Source organism: Amblyomma maculatum, chromosome 11 (genome assembly GCF_055883805.1).
Source record: "Amblyomma maculatum isolate TAMU_Amacu chromosome 11, ASM5588380v1, whole genome shotgun sequence".
In the NCBI taxonomy this organism is placed as follows: domain Eukaryota; kingdom Metazoa; phylum Arthropoda; class Arachnida; order Ixodida; family Ixodidae; genus Amblyomma; species Amblyomma maculatum.
Genome location: NC_139354.1, coordinates 52,334,146 through 52,356,427, shown reverse-complemented (window position 1 = coordinate 52,356,427; position 22,282 = coordinate 52,334,146). Strand labels below are relative to the sequence as shown.

General features: G+C 43.4%; 1 protein-coding gene across 2 annotated transcripts in view; it reads left to right on the top strand.

Moving 5' to 3' along the window:
• LOC146173801 (female-specific histamine-binding protein 1-like) overlaps window positions 1–20,602 on the top strand; it is a 73,842-nt gene extending 53,240 nt beyond the window's left edge. Inside the window, exons 5-9 of one of the 2 annotated variants that reach the window (XM_084584292.1) lie at window positions 8,884–9,134; window positions 13,441–13,607; window positions 15,926–16,005; window positions 18,944–19,030; window positions 20,416–20,602. In XM_084584292.1, the coding sequence (XP_084440418.1) occupies window positions 8,884–9,134; window positions 13,441–13,607; window positions 15,926–16,005; window positions 18,944–19,030; window positions 20,416–20,540 (710 nt within the window). In that variant the 3' untranslated portion in view covers window positions 20,541–20,602. The remainder of the gene's footprint in view (window positions 1–8,883; window positions 9,135–13,440; window positions 13,608–15,925; window positions 16,006–18,943; window positions 19,031–20,415) is intronic. The other variant, XM_084584291.1, reaches the window with a different exon arrangement.
• The last annotated feature ends 1,680 nt before the right edge of the window (window positions 20,603–22,282 follow it).

Sequence of the window (22,282 nt, the reverse complement as noted above, 5' to 3'; positions counted from 1 at the left end):
TTTCTTATCTGACTCTCGCTTATTATATTTTTTAACCATGTTGCTCAATATGCTACTTTTTGTTTTACCTTTTGTATAATGCATATTGCCTTGTTGGACTACGATCGCCTTTCTGTTGGCACTTGCTTGACCTGTGTTATTCTAGTGTATGTGATGTCCCACTCCTGCGACGGCCTCAAAGGTGAGGCCAGCAGTATGTTCAAATAAATAAATAAATAAATACTGCCGACTCCGGGCATCTTGGGTTTGTTCTAATAAGGATGATCCTAGTTAAGTCTGCCACTTTTTGGGCTGAGTTTCTCACCAGGCGCACAAGAAGCGATTCTTCAACGTCCCGCATTAAAACAATCATTTTATTTTCCTCGGTCATTTCAGGGCCTGCGTGGCGAAAGAGCCGCTTCATTTCTTTCACGTAATTGAGGACTGACTGATTAGGGAACTGGATTCTTGACTGAGGGAGTGACCGGGCTCTTGTTTCGTCATCCCAGGAGTTGTACGTTCGAAAAGGTCGAGCCGGTCCTGCGAATCCTCATCCGGTCGTCCTTGGGAACTGGGAGTCTCAATGGGCTCGATGAAAGCGAGACGCTGTGCCTGGCCAGCTGGTTCCGCCTTCGCCGGCACGGTCACGTTGACAGGGATTCACCACCTCCACCTCATGTCACATGCTGGTGACAATACCGTTGACAACATAGGAGGAACTCTTCAACTCTTTGTAAACTCCTCTTTTATTTATCAGTATAAATTAATTAAAATACCTCTATAGGGTTTGGTTTGGTTATATGGCTTAACTTTCCAGAGCGACTCAGTCTGTGAGGTGCCGTAATGGAGAGCACAGGAATTTTCGACTATATGGGCATCTTTAACGTATACTGATATCACACACGAGCACACGAGCGCCTTGCATATCGCCTGCATCGAAAAGCGGCCCGCCGAGGCCGGGATACGATCCCGCATCCGTGCATGCTGCAGTCGAGAGGCCTCACTGTTGAGCTACCATAGCGGGGCATACTTATATATATTTATATACCATGCATCCACCGGGGTATAAGAAAAGCTAAGGCAACAGTCAAAGTATCAATCAGTCGAGAAGGCTCTAGTCGGTCTATGCAGCCATTCCTATTTGGCAACAGCGAAAACCAAACAGGAATCGCTTGGACGAACGTATAAGTGAAGTCAAAGTACTTTCCTGATTGCGGTAAAATTAAGATTTATTACTAGCGTAGCAGCTCTAATCTACAGGCTCCTATTATAAATTATCTGAAATAGAAAACAATTTCCTTCGGTATTTCCACTGACATGGCTCATACGATGTTTACAGGCCATTTTAGCCAAAATAGTGGATATTTAGGCACCAACTTCGAAAATATGCGTTTATCGGGCCTAACGCCGAAAATAGACATTTATAAGTACTAGAAAAGTAGTAGTATGCATATAGTAACCACCTAATTCGTGCTCATATAAAAAAAAACGGTGTGCGTAAAATGCGCTCGAAAAATTAGGCATTTCCTGATATCCAGTGCCAGTCATGACAATCTCTTTTTGTGTTTATTAATAATAGGCAGCTCTGGCGCCTTGTATTCATCAGTTTGGTATGCTCAAAGCGTGCAAGCATCACGCTCGGGATGTGCTCGCGTTACTTTATCTCGGAATTTATTGATCGCAGCTTTCGCGCTATCCCTGTCATCTATGTTCACTTATCGCCGTTGCACAGACTCGGATAAAACTCGAAAGATTTTGCATAGCAGAGCTGTTCATTATGGTCTTGCCGCTTTAAGTCATCGGTATGTCGTGCGTAGTGAAATTGACCTTTGTCGGCCAAACCGCCAACAGTAGCGACAAATGTCATCAATGTGATCTGCAAGGACTTCTTTCACACACATACAGTGCTATAACGTCCATTATTTCTCCTTTTTAGTACACAATAAAAAGTTAAAAGGAATGTAGGAAATACAAAAATTTCGCACTCTATTGACTAAATTATTAATAGCAGGATAGTTGTAAATACCATTCCTCCTCATCAGCCATTGGGGTTATGCCCACGTTACTGGCTCCCAACAGACGCCAAATTTCGGGGTTGTCTTCACCCCTACGCACGTTGCCACTTGCGTAGTCAGTAATCCCTAACTTGCGCATCTAGTATTTCAACATACCGTTTTAAACATACATAGTAGACAGTCGTAAGCCACCCCATTAAAGTCCGCTAAACATGGATATAAAGAGTAGCGTAACCACTGCATTCTGACAGGGTGTCCAAAACGCTCTAGGGTTCACTTCTATCTAACCTGTTTATTGAAAAGTTGCCAAAATGACTGTTACCCACTCAGGCATCTGTCTACACCACCTCCAGGCCTACAATCTATGTGACGTGCTGAATCTCACATATCAGAGGCAAAGCCCGCGGTTTTAGTTTACAATACCAAGCGCCACGGTCGTACTATCCTCCACTTTCTACCTTACAATTCCGTCTTTGCCTATACTCGAGGCTTTCATTTCATTCTGTAGTCACTCAACTGTGTTTCATTATACCTTGTCTGCTTGGGTCCATTTGCATCCGTAAAGCGCAAGCATCAGTAAAGCGCAAGAGTGGGCTAGCTGGTTTGCCTTTAGTAAGGAGCCGCCTTCCAGAAAAATCACAACGCAAGAAGCATAGGCAAGCAATCAATTTGTTTTATTGCGTAGCAATACTGCGCCAGGTTTAGAGCCGTCACGTGCACCCGGCGGAGGCCACGCTTGACCGCGAACAACCTAGGTGGAGGAGGAGGAGCAAATGAAGAGGAAGAAGACTGGTAACTTACGCTCTCGCGTCATACTCTGATAGGATGAGCTGAAGTGTCCCCAATAATGCAGCACCTTACACTGATAAGGCGTGATAGGCCAATAATGTAGTAGGCAGAAGAAGCTTCCGACGTTGCTATAGCATTTCAGCTAGAGTTGATCAGAGTTCAACCAAATTTTATCTAAGCATACTTTCCATAAGGCGCATCACTTGAACTCATGTAGTGACTTTGCCTGCAGTAACCCCAGAATTAGAATGCTCTTTCTTATTTCCTGCCAGTCAACAAGTTCTCTAGTCTTGTTGCTGTTAGTCTGAGTTGGTGCCGGATATTTGTTTTTGACGCCTTTGTCTCTGCATAAGTACACAGCAGGTTGCGAACATCCACCTCTGCTGATAGAGTAGAACATTTGCGCCGGTTGTGAGCCAATTAAATATCTTCTTGAGAACTCCATCGCTACTTGACCGACCGGGTAGTGGATTCACAAATTTTTTTCAGGAGCATGTATGAATAAATAAGGTAGAACAAAATAAAAGCTTCAAGCACTGATAAGACTTGTACTCCCGACACACTATACGCTTTTTATATTCTCACATCAGTATAATCCAACTCTTTTCATTAACAAAGTATAGACGGGGTGGCAAGCACGAAGTCGTTCAATAGGCTGCAGGCTTTTCGTTGGTGATCCGCTTTCATTTTTGGGCCTGTTTTCTGCGTATAATTTGGCTGCCTTGAAAGTTGTGCCTTAAAAGGCAAATCTGAAGGTTTTTCATCCATGTCCATTTAGTAGCTATATTGTGTTTCCAGGAAGATTCAAACTCTCCAATAAGTGCTTTTAAAAAATTACTAACAATAGCTTTTCAACAACCAAAGATACATATCAGCAAATTAAAATAAGAACAGGAATAGCTGAGGCCCCGTGGATTAATCGGCAGTTACGGGATGGGTTTGAAAGCGACAGTGTTAAAGTCCTAATAGCCAGACACCCCGTCGGTGGTATGGGCGCAGACGTTGTATGCGAACAGTCGCGGGCATGACACTGTCCTAGCTTACTTGTTTGAATGTTCGCATGTCTACGCGGTATGCTGTCTTGGCAATGAGACTGAAAGGGCAGAAATCCTTACATACAGAGCCAGATAATCTTCAGCAACCAATTCAGTGAACTGCTTTAGACCAAACAAGCCGTTCTACATGCACAACAAAACACCCAGAGATTGGCGAGTGACAAGATGGGCAACTCTGTCTTCAAAACAGTGGCAACGTGTTCCGATTTCGCGTAGATCCCAGTTCAATTCACGATTATTTGCAGCAGGCAAAACAAGAGAAATATAAAGCTTAGGGATGCATTTTGAGATGTATAGTTGCACAAAATTTATACTTTTACAAGCCAGAATCCGCGCATTGCTTCTGCTACAAGCTGCAATAAATGTGACGGAAATTCAAATTATATATTTGCCTGCACTGAATTTCTGCCACATTGACACTACTTATTTACCTAATTTAGTAACTGTCTGACCAGCCAATAAATTTATGACGTACCAAACGAGGTTATGACGTCACTGTCATCATGACGCGATAGCCGGTCATGACGGCTTCGTATTTGCGTGAATCGCCTGGTTGCGTCATGACTAGTCCTCACGTCATAGCCGGTCATGGCCGGATATGACGTCACGACTAGAGTAGGGGGCCTCCTGCATCGGTGGAAAAATATTTCTTAACAACAACACGCAAATACGAAGCTGTCACCCAGCCAAGCGTCCGATCCAGGCGTCTATGCTCCGCCTTCCATTTGGAGGTTCTTCGAACGCCGCATCACACAGCATACAGAAGTAGACGCAATACAACAAGCATCAGCGGCGTTTCAAATTGGCATGTATTAATGAAAAGGAGCAGTATGTGTCACAATTCTCAGCGGACACCTAAACCGAGCCATAAGAAGAAAGAAGGTGCGAGTAGCAAGAAGAGAAAAAGTGGTGACGGAGTGGAATGCCTCGGACCACCGCACAATAGACACTTTCGCCTCATCGCACTTTAGTGGTCCAAAGTGCGCCTTGATATTTTGTTGCATTCTAGTATGAAAAGGGGAGGTGGTGAAGGGTGGCGTTTCTTGGCCCTTTGGGGCTCGAACTGGCAGTTCAACGCCGCTTGCGGCGGGGGCTAGGCTGCCACCGAATTTTTATCTGTTGAGGGCCGTCATTGCACCCGCCACCGCTTCGGTGGTGGAATAATAATAATTGATTCACAGGAAGGGAAAGCCTCAGTATCTGTCACACTTGTGTCTCTGGACACCTGAACCGCACGGTAAGGGAAGGGAGCAAGGTGGGAGCTAAAGTTGAAATGAGAAAAAGAGGAGCCGTAGTGGAGGGCTTCGGAGTAGTTTAGACCACCTAGGGATCTTTAACGTGCGCTGAAATCGCACAGCACACGGACGCCTCTTCGTTTCACCTCCATCGAAACGCAGACACCGAGGTCAGGTTTGAGCCCGGGTATTCTGGACAGTATTCGGGCGTCTTACCACTTCACCACCCCGGCGGGGCGTCTTCGCAAACTACAAGCGAGAACGCTAACCTTGTGATCGCTTATGAAAGCGTCCGGTGGAGAGAGCCGAAGAGGCGCAAGGGCACCAGTATGAACTCTGTTATTTAGGTACCACGTGCCGCTACTCGCTGCCCTGATTGACTGCGCAGCAGCACACGTGCGACTAAAAGTGTTTTAGAGCGCAGCTTTTTGGCGCCCGTTCCTGGGTTTCGCGTCGTCGGCCGAGCCGGCCTCGTAACCAGACCCGCCCCCCTTTCATCTCCCCAGTTCCAGCCCGCGCTTCGGCAACCGGAGCCTCGCAGGAAGAGGCGGGGTGCACTCAGCGGCGAACGATGGAGGTAGGAGCGCGCATAGCAACCGGAGAACACGAGGAAAGGAAGGGGGGGGGGGTCGCCGGAGGCAGCGCTAGCAGCGACTTACTGATGCCGCTGCCGCCGCTAGCGAGTCAGGACATTGGGACTGCGTAGAACACCATCGCCGCCATGCAGACAGAGTAGGGAGTACCCCCCTCTTCTTCCGTGGGGGCGAGTATGCTCTCCGGTTGCCGAACGGCGGCTCGCTATCAGTGGATCACGGTGCGTGCATTCCAAGCCGGAACGCAGTCATGCTCTCCTCACTCGCTAGCGGCGTCAGCGGCATCAGTCTGTAGCTACTATCTGTTCGTCGCACAACGTTCCTAAGTTCCCACGCGCTGCTTCCCGCAACCACCCGATAACTCAATTGCCCTCTTAATTTCTCCGACCACAAAGCTTCTTTCATGACAGTCAAGAACTGTTAGTGGAGTGGCTCTTGAAGGGATACGTGTGAAAAATTAAAAAAAAACGTCTGTAATTGTACATTTGTGCCTTGATAGAAATATTTGCCTCAATGTATCGAAAAGGTGAAACAGCTGATGAGCTGCAGACAAATTTCTCATTAGGAAGTAACGTATTCGGGGGCAAATTTTTTTGCAGTCTGTACTTCGTTTATGTCCAAAGAACATGTGCAGCACACATGCATTCCTGCAAAGGAGTAATCTAGACTTCGCATTACATGTTAAGTCTAGATTACTATGCTGTGTTGAATAGTAGTGCTGTCCCCTCTGCTAATCAAAGTTGCAATGATGCACTTACCTGCTCTGTTGGGTGTGGTCACAGGGGTGCAACACGCGCTGTACGCCGACGACATCACCCTTTGGGCCATGTAAGGGCGTCTGGGGGACATGCAGACCAGCCTGCAAACGGCTGCTAGCATAGTGGACCGCTATGCCCGCGGCTGTGGTCTTCAATGCTCATCGCAGAAATCGGAATTTGTGCATCTGCGCCCCTCGCGCTCATGCTCGACTCAAATCAATCTCACCTTGCAAAGCGGTCCCATCCAAGAATCTAAGGAAATCAGAGTTCTTGGGCTATTTATACACAACCAGAGACGATGCGACACAATACTCCCCACGCTCCAGCAGGTGACGGACCAGGTGGGCCGCATGGTCTGCCGGGTTTCCAACAAGCGCGGTGGGTTACGATGCAAGGACGCCGTCCGGCTGGCGAACGCATTCGTGACCAGTCGAGTCTTGTATTCGACTCCCTATCTCCATCTGCGGAAACAGGAGGAGGATACTCTCGAAGTTATCCTCCGTAAAATCATGAAACGAGCACTAGACATCCCGGTCTCCCCTCTACCAGCCATCTCGTGGCGCTGGGTGTGGTGAATACTTTCAAGCAGCTTCGGGAGGCCCACCTCACCAATCAGTACACGCGTCTAACAAAGACAAAGTCGGGTCGCCGTCTTCTTGCCCGACTTCACATCCAACACACCCAACTCACAGAGGAGAGATGTCGCATTCCCAAAAAATGCAGACGCGCTCTCCATGTGCGGCCTCTCCCCGCCAACATGTCCAAAGAGGACCATAATGGTCGGCGCCTGGCGCGGGCGGAAGCCTTGGACCGCCAATATGGAAGCAAACCAGGAGTTTCTACGTGGAAGTCTCCGGCCCTAACTCTAGGGGTTGGTACACAGCCGCGGTCATCCACAAGGGCAAAACAGTAGATGGCCTTACGTTCAAGGCCCAGTCACCAACACACGCAGAAGAGGTTGCCATCGCCCTCGCAGTCTCTGACTCCTCCGCCAAATACATCATAACCGACTCGCGAGGGGCTTGTCGGAACGTGCAGCAAGGGTGGACTGCTCCCCTAGTTTACCGCATATGCCAAAATTGTAGTCGAGATTCGGATCTCGCGTACCGATCTCTCGTTTGGGCTCCAGGTCACCAAGGTCACCAAGGGAATGAGGCAGCCGAAGCCGCCGTCCGCGCGCTCTCTCTCCGGGCATTTCCCACGCGACCCGACGCGGACCAGGATTTTGATTTCAGCCCAGTTTACAAATTTAAAGAAATATGTGAATATTAGAGATCTACGCACCAAACTCTTCCCACCCCGTGCAAAGGGAAGGGGAAGGCTAACGAGCGGGTGCTCCTGCGCCTGCTCACCAATACAATGTTGTGCCCGGCTACTCTAAAACATTTTGATCCGCAATTCGACGGGCTGTGCTCGCACTGTGGGGAGGTGTCTGATACCTACCACAAGGTGTGGGCCTGACAGAAAAACCCATCTTTGCCCCCTATCCCCATCCCCACCCGAAAGAACTGGGAGGCGACCCTGTCCGGCTGCTTCTCCCTAGAGGCCCAAAAAGTCTTAACGCAGCGCGCCCGGGCTGCGGCAAACGCCAATGGAGTGCCTGGTTAGGCATCCTACCTAGTGTATATACCTCTATGTATTATAATCAATGTTTTCACCTCCACCACCACCACCTGGATCTAATACTCATTGCGCTGTTTCCGTCTTTTATTACCATCTATTTTAGTCCTCTAACATCATGCACTGCGCAGACTGCGCTTATATGGTGATAACTGCACTGACCAGCAAAAACCTGCACTTCTGAAATTCCCGTAAAAGAACAATTATATGCCTGCACGAATATATACATTCTCATATGACTATTTAACTGCTTATTCGTTTTGTGACCTTTAAATTATTTATTTCCTTAATTTTTGCTAACATTAAGAAGCGCGGAAAAATCTGAAATCAAAAGTTTATCAACTAAACCTTTGTACAGGGGTAAAGTTTTACAATTATGACAGGCAGACAAAGGAAAAGTATAGCATATACAATAGCTTTAATTGGTGTGTGATGAAATATTTTGCTGTTTCGTGAAGCGGAGCATCACTCCATTGTGCAGAATAAGAACTGTCAGAAAGCGCTAGTACCATCATATACGTATATATTTCCAAATACTTACGCTTATCTCCGATTACTTAGGCAGCGTAAACGTGCAAGACGGATCAGTGCACTGTTAATACCTTTATTTCCGAAAATTGGGTAACTTATTTTCGAAACATCAGTGTTCTGCCCTAAATTAAATTGTTCCAATTAATCTCTTTCATTATCATTCGTTACGTTACAATTTTAAAAACGAACTCTTGACATACGATACAGGCAGCATGAAAATACTTGCGCCTATTTGGTCAATAATTCACTTATGTGCTTTGACCAGTACAAACTCGTTCACAGTATCCGTTCTCTTCCTTTCTTTGCAGTGACCGTAGAGAACAGCTTGGTCGGCGTATGGTTTTGGTTATTAGCGTCTGCAGTTTTTAGCTGCAATAAAATATCCAAAAAGCAAAACTCCTGGTCATCAACAAGTTCAGCATTCAATGAAAAGTGCGCAACGTTTCTCCTCGCCCTTTTCGCTGTTTCCAATTTTTTGTTTCCCAGCGCTGCAAGCCAAGGCACAGATCCGATCTGGGTGAATGAGACGAGACTGGGCAAGTATCAGGACGCATGGAAGGTAAGGAATTCTATTTTGTTTTCGGTATATTGGAAAACATATTCCGAAAGTACTCCGTAACCACGGAGTACTTTCAACTTGTCTCTTGTTAGGGATAAAAAGACATGCACTAAGCAGAGTGTGCTGTTAAAGAAGCACCAGTTATTCTGTCCTACGTTAGAGAGTCTATATAATAAACTGAACTTAAAAGTGCCTTGTGATTCGAATGTACTGCGCTTAAAGCAACTGTGTGGATATAAATTGAAAAGATATATAAAGAGTGGAGGTTTGCGAATTCAAAAATAGTTTACCCCATCGGTAGTTCTCAAGTCCCAGCAAAAACAGCGATGCTCGTAATTCAAATCACAAGGCACATTTTACTCAATATGTTCTTGTTATTAATTTTTAAAGCATTAGAAGCTATATTGCAAATATATTACATATTATTCAGCACATTTTTGTTTTGACTGAAGATCAACTAGTACAAATATTTGCTTCCTCTGGAATTCCCCGCCTGCCTTCTGTGGCTATAAATTAAAGTTGTAAAACACTTAAAAATAGTGTCACCTTCAAAAAGTGACGCTATTTAAAAAATGTCATCGGCTTTATATCGTTTGCTGAGTACTCTGCGGGCGATTGGTTGCTCCTACCGCCGGTTCTAGAGGCAGTATTGCAGCAATTATGGTAGTGTATATATAAATCTCTCGCCGATTTTAGGCTTACAGTGTCGAGCAAAATTTCAGTATACACACTGCCTTCGAAGTCCGACTCGAATAGATATAAAGCGATTCCTCAGTTTTAGTCAAATTAGGTTGTACGTTTATTATGGTAAGGTTAATGAGACTGAACCTGCATGCAAATTCTGCATTCAACCAGAGGAGCATCAGCATGGGGAGTCAATTTGGACAGCTCAAAGAAGAGTCTTTAGAAGCATCCTTATACCGGTTCATGTCAAAATGCAGCAGTACTTTGATAGTAATTTTGTCTCGCGGCAAGACGCTTTTTCTATTGCAGTTGATTGACAGTGACTTCTCCTATTAGCCTTCATGATTTCTTATGGGACGCTGACTGCTATAACTACAGAAATGGTGTTCGTTTGTATTTCCAACTTCCAGTATTCAGTCTGAAAACGTAGGTTCGGCAACCACTCCTTCCTAAACTTCTGCGCCTAACTGGCATTTCCCTGCCCGCCGGATCGCATGCCCGCTAAAATAAGACTCGACGTTTGCATTAACAATGCCGCATAAATAGAACAAAGGCGCATATTTGCCGTGTTGCATATATTCGCCACTTTGAGCTCTAGGAGACGCCATGCGTTTTTGGGGATGGAATCATCACAAACAAGAGTAATTTGTAAAGAACTTGCCCTATTCTAATTTAGAACTTTAGGACAACTGAATGCCACCAATCAAAACCTTAGAGAGCATGAAAGCCGCCGAATGCCCCGACTCTCGCGATGAAATAATTTAGCGTGCTAATAGCAGTACAAAAGTGTTCGAGTTCAAACTGTGTACATCAGCGCTCGCTGTTAAGCCATGCCTTCAGAGTAAAGAGATATGTGTGCCACGACTGGTGCAATGCCGCCTCTCTAATGCGTCAGAGACCATAGATCCTCGTTTTATTTTTTGCCTCGATGATTGCTATTCTAAGACATATTACAACGAGCGCTTTTGAATTATATTTAAATCACAAAATATAGTATTTGGTCTTTGCCTGTTGTGAAAAAATGGCCTATGAATTGACAATGCGCGACCGCTCCCTGAGCCGCTCCCGCCGGTCGTCGCTGGCCTCTGCGGGATTTCAGCGTTTTAGCCTCGTCAACGTGTGCACTGAACGATAGACTGCGCGGGCCCTGCTGTGCGTGTGTTTCTGTGCGGGACTGCGTTTCTGCAGTCGCCTGATGTACGCAGCGCTGCAGAGATTGCGTCTTCTATTCTGGAAGTATCACTCTGGCCAACTCCCTTCTATTGTTTTCCCCTCTCTGGGGAATCATGTTTTTCCTTATGTGTATGTGCCATAGAGTGTTTTGTATACTGCTTTGGTCTGTGATTAATGTGCGTTTTTATATGTATGACAGTCATGAGCAAAAGTCGTATACAACACTCAGCCAGTGACACAGCTCGAGAAAATGTCATAGAAATGCCATCTAGTGACAGCGTAAAGGACAGCGACATTCACACATGCATGTGTGTAAAATGGGGCACCGCCACTATTGTCTTTATGTTAGATAGCTGTTGCTAGATGAAGTTGGCATGGAGCTTTTCGAGCTCCGCCACCGGCTGAGTGTTGTATACAACTTTTGGTCACGACTTTACGTACCCAATAAATTCTCTTTACAATTATACATGTTTATGGGACTAATAATTTTGTTGGAGACCCGTATATGATACACCGTTTCGCCGAGTCTCCACGATCAGAGAATTCTTTGTTCCAAGAGCAGTGCTGTTTGGTGCAGGGCGTATATGCTGTACCCGAATAGCGGTTTGAATGGCTATCCTGTTTGAAGCTTCGTTGTACAACCCAAAAATATTCGTTTGGTAATAATGGGAATTAATTAAGTATGCCTGGGTTGCATTATGCATCCCGGTGTTCAGAGGCATGAACGTTTCAGGTGTCTCTGTTTTGGAACGCTTCCTTGAAATATAGAAAACTTCGGTGTAGATTAGTGGTTAGCGCACTCTGCTAGAGCACGGCGGAATGATGGTGGATCGAATTCTCGCGTGGAAATCATTCACATGCCCGTATTAATGCCACAGTATGTTTTGCATCATAAGTGGCATGATGATGTGTGGCGGAGCGCATATACATTCTGCTCTCGATAAATAAGACACATGAATCGAGCAACACTCCTTCACAATTCCCATCGAGCGTGCTGGCCACTACGAAACCCTGAAATTATTTTCAACATGTTTTGTTCTACTGGGAAACATTTCATGTACATGAAGTATGGGCAAGCTATAAGGAAAACCGCTTCAGGTCAGCAGATAGGATATACGACACATCATGTCAAAAAAACCTCTCTACGTAAGAACAACTGTAGATCATGGCACTAAAACATGAGTGCCCCTTCGTTTCGAAATTCATGCGCACGTGTTCATAATGCTGAAGGGCCTTGATGGAAAGGGCAGAAATAACACAGGTAATAACAGTAACCTAAGCACGTAAGTAAAAAAAATAAAGTGAAGCAAACAAAACCAAGACACCTAAAAAAACAAAATACAAAGCTAAATCCTTTGAAAAAAAAAAATAAATTCATTATAAACCAATGTGACCAAAAAATTTAGCAAAGGGTTAACCCCGCTAAGTATAAGTAATCAAATTGAACTTTTAAAGTTAAATTGGTAAAGCTTGGCTAGACTTGGTTGTTTATTGATTATAATTACCGACGTTTGGCGAGACGGGCTTCACATTTTTCCGAGGTCACGGCAGCGCTTTTCGCTCGACACATATCTCCGTCTGTGTGCGACCGCAACTCGGCGACATACGTCTACTGGATGATCGGATTTGGCCTGTCGTCATCGCAACTTCTGAGAAGCAGACAGTTCACGATGCGTCTCGCCTTGATCAACCATGACGACTGCTGCAGTTAAACCGTCGAGAGCTGTTGCGATCCGTTGGCCTCGGCTAAAGGGCAGCGGAGGCTGCCTAAACAGGGCGAGGCCCACTACTCCTCGTAGCTGCGGCGAAGTGATGCCATGGTGATCTTGTGACCAGTCAGATGCGAGCGCGCTTACCTCGGTTTCGGCGTCGACTGAGTGACATCATAGCTGCCACCAGGTTTCTACTCGGTTCAAGGAAAAACACGTGAACACATGCACCCCGCTAATAAATTATGGATGCGAGTGCTAAAAGATTTCTCATTTAAAAGTAAAGTAAGCAAAGTGAACAGAAGCTTAAACGGGCAAACACGTAAAAGCAAACACGTACCCACCAGTGTCATGAAACAACTGCGCAGGAACTTCCAATGCATTCTCATTTACTCGTGCAACGAAAAATAAATGCACCACTGTATTTTTTCTTATTCATGTGATAACGCGTTGTCCACACTGGGCCAGTTATCATGAACACATTTTACAGACACGCTCTGTAGAAAACATTCGACGCATTAAGGTTTCGCCTTAATAAATGGGGTACGTGAACTAGCAGTGGTCCCCAATGCAACCGTTAACTTTGGTGCAAAGAAAGTATGCGTAGCTTGGTTCTAGAATGCCTTCTCACAGAAACCTTCTCTACGATAAATTAAAAGAACTGTTGTTGAATGCACTTTATGGACGTAGAATATTAAACGTGCTCTTTTAACTTCTAGTTTCCGTATCCTGAATTTCAGATCCTGAATCAAACCGAAGTTTATTACCTCGTAAAGTCTACGTTCAATTCTGCCGACTACCTTTGGGGAAAAAACTTCACATGCGTCAATGTCCGTCATGAATATACAAATAATACAGCCAGAAGATCAAATTTTACGTTTCAAAATATGTCCTCAAGTCAAACGCCGTAAGTGAAAACACTGTGTAGAAAATATGAGTAATCCTTTCCAAGAACTGATAAATCACTGCATACTGTTTTGAAAGCGTTGAGTGCAAATAATTCTTTAGCTGATAGACTCATCTGCAGGCGTCGACTGTTCGTATGAGCAATGGCAAAAAAGGGCGCGACTCGGCATTTTACGCATGCGAATTTTGCGGCATGCGCCGCAGAGGGAGCGCGTGCACTTGCTCATGTGCAGCAAAAGAGCGCGCAGCCCCCGAATCGAATAATGCAGTGCCTATCGTTAGAGCCACCGACAGCCCGCGCAATAAATGTGGAACCAACAGAAAGCAGTTCGCGCAGTATTAAATAATACAAACAATTTGGAGATCAACAGAAGACGAATGCCTTCATTATTAGTCTATCAAAACCTCTCTTTCCTCACCGAGGTTTTTTGTCTATCAATGTTCATAAAAGGTTTCGCATTGACAGTTCACGATGAATCTAGAAAGGAAACATATCCCTAATTGAACTCATGTATTCTAAGCTAAGACTACCTGGCTCTTCTGTCTGCTGCAATTGCTGATTTGGCCATTGAAAGCGACCTCCTGAGCCGAAAATATCCCGCGTCCTTGGGTTGAGTAATCCAGCAAGCTAACGACTTAGTTATCTCGGCAGGATAGCAATCGCTTAAGAGCCACTTTATCGTATGCAGCCTTTCCTCTGTCTATAATCGGCGGGAGAAATGTTTGATGAATTGTCACCTTTGGGCTTTAAATCAACAAAGTAATGGATGCACAAAATGGTCAGAGAAGGTAAAATGGTGGTTACAAAACAAGTCTATATACTTTTCATATACACTGACCAGCGGAGTGAGGCTCACATTGAACCTTATTGGGTTTCTTTTGACTTTGTCTAACCGGTATCACTACATCATTCTACCCTTGTGAATGTAAAACCCTGCTCAATATGGCTTTGAATTAGGCATCCGGGCTTCCAAACTAGCCTGGTTATGTTGCGTAATTTTTTGGCAATGCAAGGAGTCCATTAACCTCCTCTATTAACCATTTAATTGGCTCTCGGCAATATCAAAATATTCTAAAGTACGGGTAGAGCAAAGGGAAGAGAAGTATGATGAAGAGGCGGCTGAGAAGAAGCGCACTCAGATGGCTTCCAATGCTCGTAACTCATGCAAAGGATCAGTTTTTGTGTAATCTTGGCTGAAAGGGAATGTCCAGTGCTCTAGCAGGAATCTTTCCTGCCTACTAGTTTTCCGCCAGAGGGGAGCGGATCCAGTACGTTCGAGAGCGGCTAAAGTGGGGAGCTATGTTTAATGGGCCCAAGAGGACCCTCATTTCCAAGATATGCACTGGGGGGCTACGAATTTCTTGCTTCTACAAGCTTTTAAATTAGGGCACTCTGCAGCGATGCTAGACGACATCCCGCATGGCCGTCGAGCAAAAAAAGAAAGTACCCGTCGGTCGGTTCGTAAAATGGAGATCTCGAAGCAGCACAGATGGGAAGATGACATTATTCGAGAATAGTTTCTTGATGGCTAGTTGGTTGAACCTTTATTGCGTAGCAGCGCGAACACCGCAGTTAAAGACTGATAACATGAAAACAGTACTGGGAGCTAGCGTCCCCAAAAAAGAGGATGCTTAAGAGTCAGTTATTTCTAGGATGATACTTACCGAAACAGATATATATATATATATATATATATATATATATATATATATATATATATATATATATATATATATATATATATATATATATATATATATATATATATATATATATATATACGAGAAAATGCATTTGTTATCTTTAATGGCTACGTCTGTGATCAGAGACTACATTACTCATTGTTGTTTTTTCTAATTTGTTTATATTTATCGTTGTTGGATTTTGCACTTTCAGCAGTATGTAAAAGCTCTCCGCGGAAGTTGTGAAAATTTCGCTGATGGTGGTAGTTTACTTGTTCTTTAGTTATAGATGTATATAAACAATATTTATAACAAACTAGAAGGCGTTTCTATATTTTTAGTTATTGTGAATTCCCGGTTTGGACTTTCGTTTTAGGAGCACGTCTATACTACCGACGTTAATACAGAGCTTAGTAAAATACACAGTTTGATTTGTTTCGTGGGGTTGAACACCCCAAAGCGACTCAGTATACCGTAGTGGAGGACTCCGAAAAGTGCCTAGTGAAACTTAGGTGCTACCGGAAAGATTGCTTCAGGCTTTACGATATGCGAAGGAGTAAATAGAAGATTTTTAAGCCTGTCGTGTAAAATTATGTTTATTGATCCTATACTACTGAGAAAAAAATTCTATTTCAGCTTTAATTTGAACCTATTAACATTGCCTTTTAATACATACGGTTACATCCGACCGAACGCCATCCAGTACCAGCTACACAGTAAGTATAACGTTTGTGTTGCAGACTCCAAACTACCGCTCATTTTAACTCTCTTAAGGTTGCCTTGAATCTTGCATTCAATATTCAAAATGCCTTTTCAACACGGGGCATAAGGCAGAGAGAAGGAATATCGAATAAGCTATGCTGCTTAAGATGAAATCTTCTTCGACATCAAGCAATATTGTAGCTTATCGGTTTATACGACAATATGTGGACATTGTAATTTTTTGCCTTGTTTTATATTACTGCCTAAGTGACGACAGACTCTTGGTACAGTTGCTTCGTTTTTAATCATGACTTGATGAAAGTCGGATGTATAGGGTGATGAATGAGAGGAAGATGGCTGAGGAATATGAAAGAACTGAACAAGGGTTGAGGGGAAGTGTCATTTCGCAGGCCGAGCCAACGTTTCTGCAAAAGGATTTGTCTTGAAGTCCCCATGCCGAAACTGGCTAAGCTTGAGAACATAGGCGCTCCATTAGCCTTCGTTCAGTTCTGCTTCCCCCTAACTAAAATACAAATAGTGCTTGAGAAGCGGTTTGAGGAATTTACCTGCATCTTGAGACAGCGCGTTCCTTCACTACGGATCAGTGAAACATGCGCAGACAGTAAAATAAAGTAGACAAATCCTAACGTTCATATTAATAAACAGCGTAAATGAGCTGCTTCATCATGAATTACTGCATTGCACGAAGAGTTTAAAAAATATTATTATCACAAAAAAAATGCTTCGACGAGTGTAGTGCTCAGCTGAAGCACCCGGGAATATTGCTGTTCCGTGTGCGCTGCTGTTGTCCTTAATAAAGGAAACTGATTTTTCCCTTGCAAGCTGTAGGAGAGTTTTGTATTTATTAAAAACAGTTATTTTTGTAAAGAAAAGTAGATACATGATGACGCTTACATCCTAAAGTATGAAACCTCTTTTGGTGAGAAGGCCCATAATGCCGTAGTGAAGGCAAATGAAGACTAGGAACATGCTGCGCTTGTGAATACAAGAACACAGTTCACACTGGGTGTGCCGTACAGTAAAGACCTAATCATCTCGTTTTTGGAGATATTTGCACGCTTATTTACCGAAAAAGCAGTCTCCGTGTTCTGCACAGGAAATAAAAATAATTTGGGGCGTTTAAGTCGTCCGTGCATCACAAAGCGTTTTCGTCGAGGATGATCGACAGCAGCATATAATCGCAAAAGCTTACGTCGACGTTCGGCTGCATCACCATCATCACGGAGAATTCATCAGTTATCTTTGATTTGCAAACAATGTCAGCTATCTGTAGTCTTAGGGGTGTGTTTCTGAGCAACACCTTGAAGCTTGTATTGCATCTCCACTGATCCACGTAAGGTGACTTTTGATCAATTAGCCTCCAATGAGTGTGACATTCTCATATATTGCAGTATGAAAGTGCCATGATCATAAAAACTATTTAGAGAACCAGTTTCCCGCAACTGCTTGTTGAGTAGCTAGCGTAGCAGACTGATGTTTATGCATATTCTTACCTTAAATCTTATTGATACCGTCCGTGTTATGCACACAGATTTTAAAGGTATGCAGTAACTGCTTTGGCCAGGGATTGATTTCACTGGCCCTAAAAACATTTCTGTCGGTTTTAATAATTCGCTTCATTGTCGCATGCACCAACTCCTACTATCAAGGACGCCGCGAGAAAGGATTCTGGGAAATTCTGGCTCCTTATATCGTTTCGCGTGCACTGATATCGAACTCTATAGGGACGTCTTGCTGTTCCTCTTGCTCAGGAAGCTGCTACCACGACCGAGACCCGATCCCGCACCGTTGGGTTCAGCAGTCTCATTTGCCGTATCGACTGAATTGTTCCGTCTAGGAAAACATAAAGTCGGAATTATTAGAGTAGTAGAAAGAGGTACTACTGTTACTGTATTAGGCTTACTGTTAGCACGGATCTAGAAGGGGAGTAGTGATAAGATAGATACTAAAAGGACGCAATGCAGTACATGTGTCGTTAATAGACAGCAATAGACAAGTGTTCAATGTGTACGTATTTCCCAACCTAACTGCTCAAGATTCCGTATTCCATATTTCTCCAGCTTACCTTGCATTATATTTTAATATATTGTGCGAAATGCTTTCTTTATTATTAAACACGACCGAGTATAAAGCAAACGCTTTCAATAGTTTAAAATACATTTAGTTTCATAGGGTCCTGTGCGCACTTGATTGATATATCTCTCCTATACTTATGATGAAAGCTATTAAGTGATTTTGAACGAATAGCGTAGCAAATCTATTACATGCCATGGTCTGAAATCAACAAATACTCAACGATGACAGAAATAGGCCTCACTTATCAGAACTTACTTGAGCACTTTAAAATCTTCAGGGAGGTATCCGGCTTGGCGCATAGTTTTTGTCACATCGCACATATTAGGAGGAACAATATTAACCTGTAGCATTCCTCTCCAAAATGCGATGTGAGGATAATGTTCATGCAGCTGAGGAGGCATTAGTTTTTATTTCGTGTTCCTCTTTTATCTGCTCTTGAAGCTCATTATATCGAAATTTCAGCATGAAAGAGAGAGACCGTAACATCATGTCTTCAATTAACCTGGAGGGGTGTACTCTTAAACTTGTAGAAATTTATTCTAGCGGTTGAAATACCTTTGGGTTTCTAACAAATATATACCTGTGCCAAATGCGAAACCACAGTGTAGCAATATCATTAGGTTTATATTAGGAACATATTTTGTTCACGGATGTTATGTGCTACTGTAGTGCGAGGCCATCTTTTGTCGTTAAGTTGAGAATAAAAACATCGTACGTGACGAATTTCACTTCACTTGAACAGATGTTTCTTTTTATGTAACCATCATGCACCTTTATAAGAAGTCTAACGTATGCCGGTTGGTTTTTTTCTGCAAACTCTCTCAGCCTTCTTTTAATTACCTTGTTATTTTGCAGACTGTTCTCTCTTGAACGACACAGTGATTTTTAGCGATGGCGAAACTTGTAATCTTTTGAGCATTCCTTATGAAAATAATGGAAAGGGTAAGTAACCTATAGGATACACGTGAACAAATAGGCCTTGCATGAAATCATATTGTGCGTATTTTATTTGTAACCTATTTGAAACTTATATTTGAAAAACTCAGTCGGATCAGTTTTTACAGTTCTGTGCCGGTCAGTTTTACAAAGCGGACGTAATGAATGAGGTAAAGCCTGAGGAAGTTATCATATTCAGTAAACTTAAGTAATTAACGTTTCTTAATTTTATTGGACAGTTATATGGAGAGGAATTGAAACGAAAGAATAATAAAAGTAAGCGTCATTGTTAAAGGTTTTTATACACAGTGCAGTCCGAATTATCGAACACCAAAAATACGCATTAGAAAGCTTGATGAGCTGGCTTTCCGTTATAGCACGCTAATTAACCAGTGTCTATTATATATCTTACACATAATAAACAGGATTGATTTCATTATTTGAGAGCGATAAAGAAAGTAACATTATTTGACTGCATTATTACGTTCAAGGACGTCATTTTTATAGTAAGCTATGAGCAACTTTCTACCAATGAACAGTTTTGCAATTTTCTATTACATATTGTAAAGAAAAGTAACGAATATGTGAATTTAAAACCCCCCTCATATTTGACGTTAATGGCCTTCGATTTGGTAAAACAAAATATTTCCTAGAAATAAATAAAGATGAACGTGTAACGTTTTTCACAAATCGTCTAATCATAAAGTCAGTCACGTTCACATCTCCGTCTACTTGTAAAACTGAGCTGTGCAGACGTTCGTTGAGTAATTATCTAAAATACAAATTTGAGAACGGTTGAAAAAAATATCGGTATAAAAATAAAATCGTCCGAGGAGCCAGTTACGCTGTTGAAAGCCTGAGGTATGTACTACTGCTGATCATGGTCCTTGTGGGGCTTTGTTGGTGCTGGTACGCTCAGTAAATGAACGTAAAGCTCTGCTTCGCACCTAGAGTAACAGATTTTGCATAATATGAAGGAGCACTGAACAAGGGTAAAGGGGGTACGCCTCAGTTCGCAGGTCAAGCCAAAGTATTGACAAGTGGATTTCTCTTCTTCTGGGCAAAGCGAATTCATTACTGGCAGGGGTTTAAATACGCTTTTGCTTCCGAAGAAGAAGGCTGGGGAGGAGAAACTGGGTGAGAATAAAGTAGGTAAAGGAGTGAGGAGGGGAGGACGGGTGAGAAGAATGTAGGTCAACATAAAGATGGCGCAGTGTGTTTTTGGGCGCCCACCACTGAATCGTGGGCATCCACATCTAATTAGGTATTCGCTGAAGATGACATTTAGTGCCATGTGAAGACCACATCTACTTAGCGCTTCAAAGGTAAACAACTCAAATACGCGATGGCTTCAGTTGTGGGAGAAATTGTTAATACCTTCACTCTTACAGGATGCGAGCTCTGGGTAAAGGAAGAATACCTGCGAAACGGAACTACACCCCAGTGCTGCTACTTCTTGTTTGATCTCCTCTGCGCCGACATAGGTAGCTACGATATTTCCAACAAAGACTGTTAGAGCACCCAAAAAACTGAGATCAAGATGTCTTGAGTTGTAAAAACGAAATATTTATTAAAATTCAATTCGTCTTCATTGAGTTTGTTTATATTGGATTACTCGAACCATTAGGTTCTACCTATGTCTGTCAGTGCTCCGCCACTGAGGATAATGTGGTTTCTATAAGCCGATTTTCTAGAGCACTGTTCAAATCAGTGCAAACTCTATTATAAGGTATTGGAAATAATTATGGACAATAATCGCTAGGGCGTTGGAAAACAAATGTAATATGGTCTCTGGAAGGGAAGGAGTAAAAAAAAGGCCGTAGAAGGATCACGGGAGAATAAAACAGGAAAATACATTATACAGAATGTTACTGATGCTAAAATAAAAAGGTAGTGGTATGGTCTTATCAGAAACTAAGAAAGTCAGTACTTGTTTTCTTTGTTAGTTTTGGAACTCTGCCTGCCTCATTTGATACCCGAGCGAGGGCCCTGTTCACCCTAAAATCGACGCTCGTCCTTGCATTCACACGTCACCAGCAGTACCAGGCACTAGAACACCATTTACACGTTCTCAAAGCAGGACGATTATCAGAACATCTAATTTGATGATGGCGGCCAACGCAGTTTCCATGTCCCGCGTGCATTTCTGCAACGAACATTTCAATCAGCACACCACGTTCTTTCTTCTCGCTCTATCCGGTTGCCTTTTCTCACCAAGTTCAGAAGGGGCGTGGAGGGCGTATGCTTTTGAAGCCGAGAAAAACATTGGTAGCATTGTTGCGGTTTTCTCTACACGTAACTTCTGCTGCCTGGTCGGTTATCCGGATATTGGTAGTTCTAAATGACCGCGACAGTGCTATACAACCTCTCGCAGCTAAGTGTTGCTCATTGGTCGGCGTGTAACCTTGTTACGCGCTCCATCAAATGCCCGGCACCGGTGCACGCCCGTGACAGACAAATTCACGGGCAGTAAGTTGCTCTCATGGAGCTTGGCTGACAGGGAGACTGAGATTGGCTTTCGCTCTACAGGCCTCGGGAGATGGGTTTGTCGTCAAGCACTGTTTTTTCTTTTTAAGCTGTTGATAAGCGCCTTAGCGATATCTATGCGCTGCGAGTCAAGTGGGCTGCAAGTGAATTGTGATATCTAACAAACCTAATACGACGTTCAACCCATTATTCCCACCAGTCTGAAATAATAGCTAAAATTGTAAATCTCTGGAGATCGCTGCGAGAAAAACGGGAGCGAACCCTAAAGCAAACGCCCGGCAAGCATTGAATGCAAGGGTTAAGTCGTAGAAATGTTCAAACCGTTGATGTTAAATATTACCCACTGGCAGCAAAAAGTATAGGCATTGCTTCTGATTCCTTTTTTTATTTATCATTCTAGCCCGCATTGGTGGTTACCAAAAGGGGAGTGGTATGAGCATGCATTGTTGTAAACTGTGAGGCAACAGCTTGGAAAAATTGAAAAAGACCCACAAATAAGCAATAACAGAGTAAAAGGCAAAATACATTAAAAATGCACAATGCACATTTCACAATGCACATTAAAAATGGCTTGATACCTAAAGCTCCCAGGTCGCTGAGAAGGTCTTTCTATTCCAAAATTGTTTATGAACGAAAACCTAGTCACATGCCGGCAAGCGCCCTAATTAAACTCGAGATCCTGTTTAAGGCGTTTTTGTATACCGAGACTTTTTAAAACCCTTCTTGCTAAAATATTTCGTATTTATATTTATTATTGCTGTAACATCACTG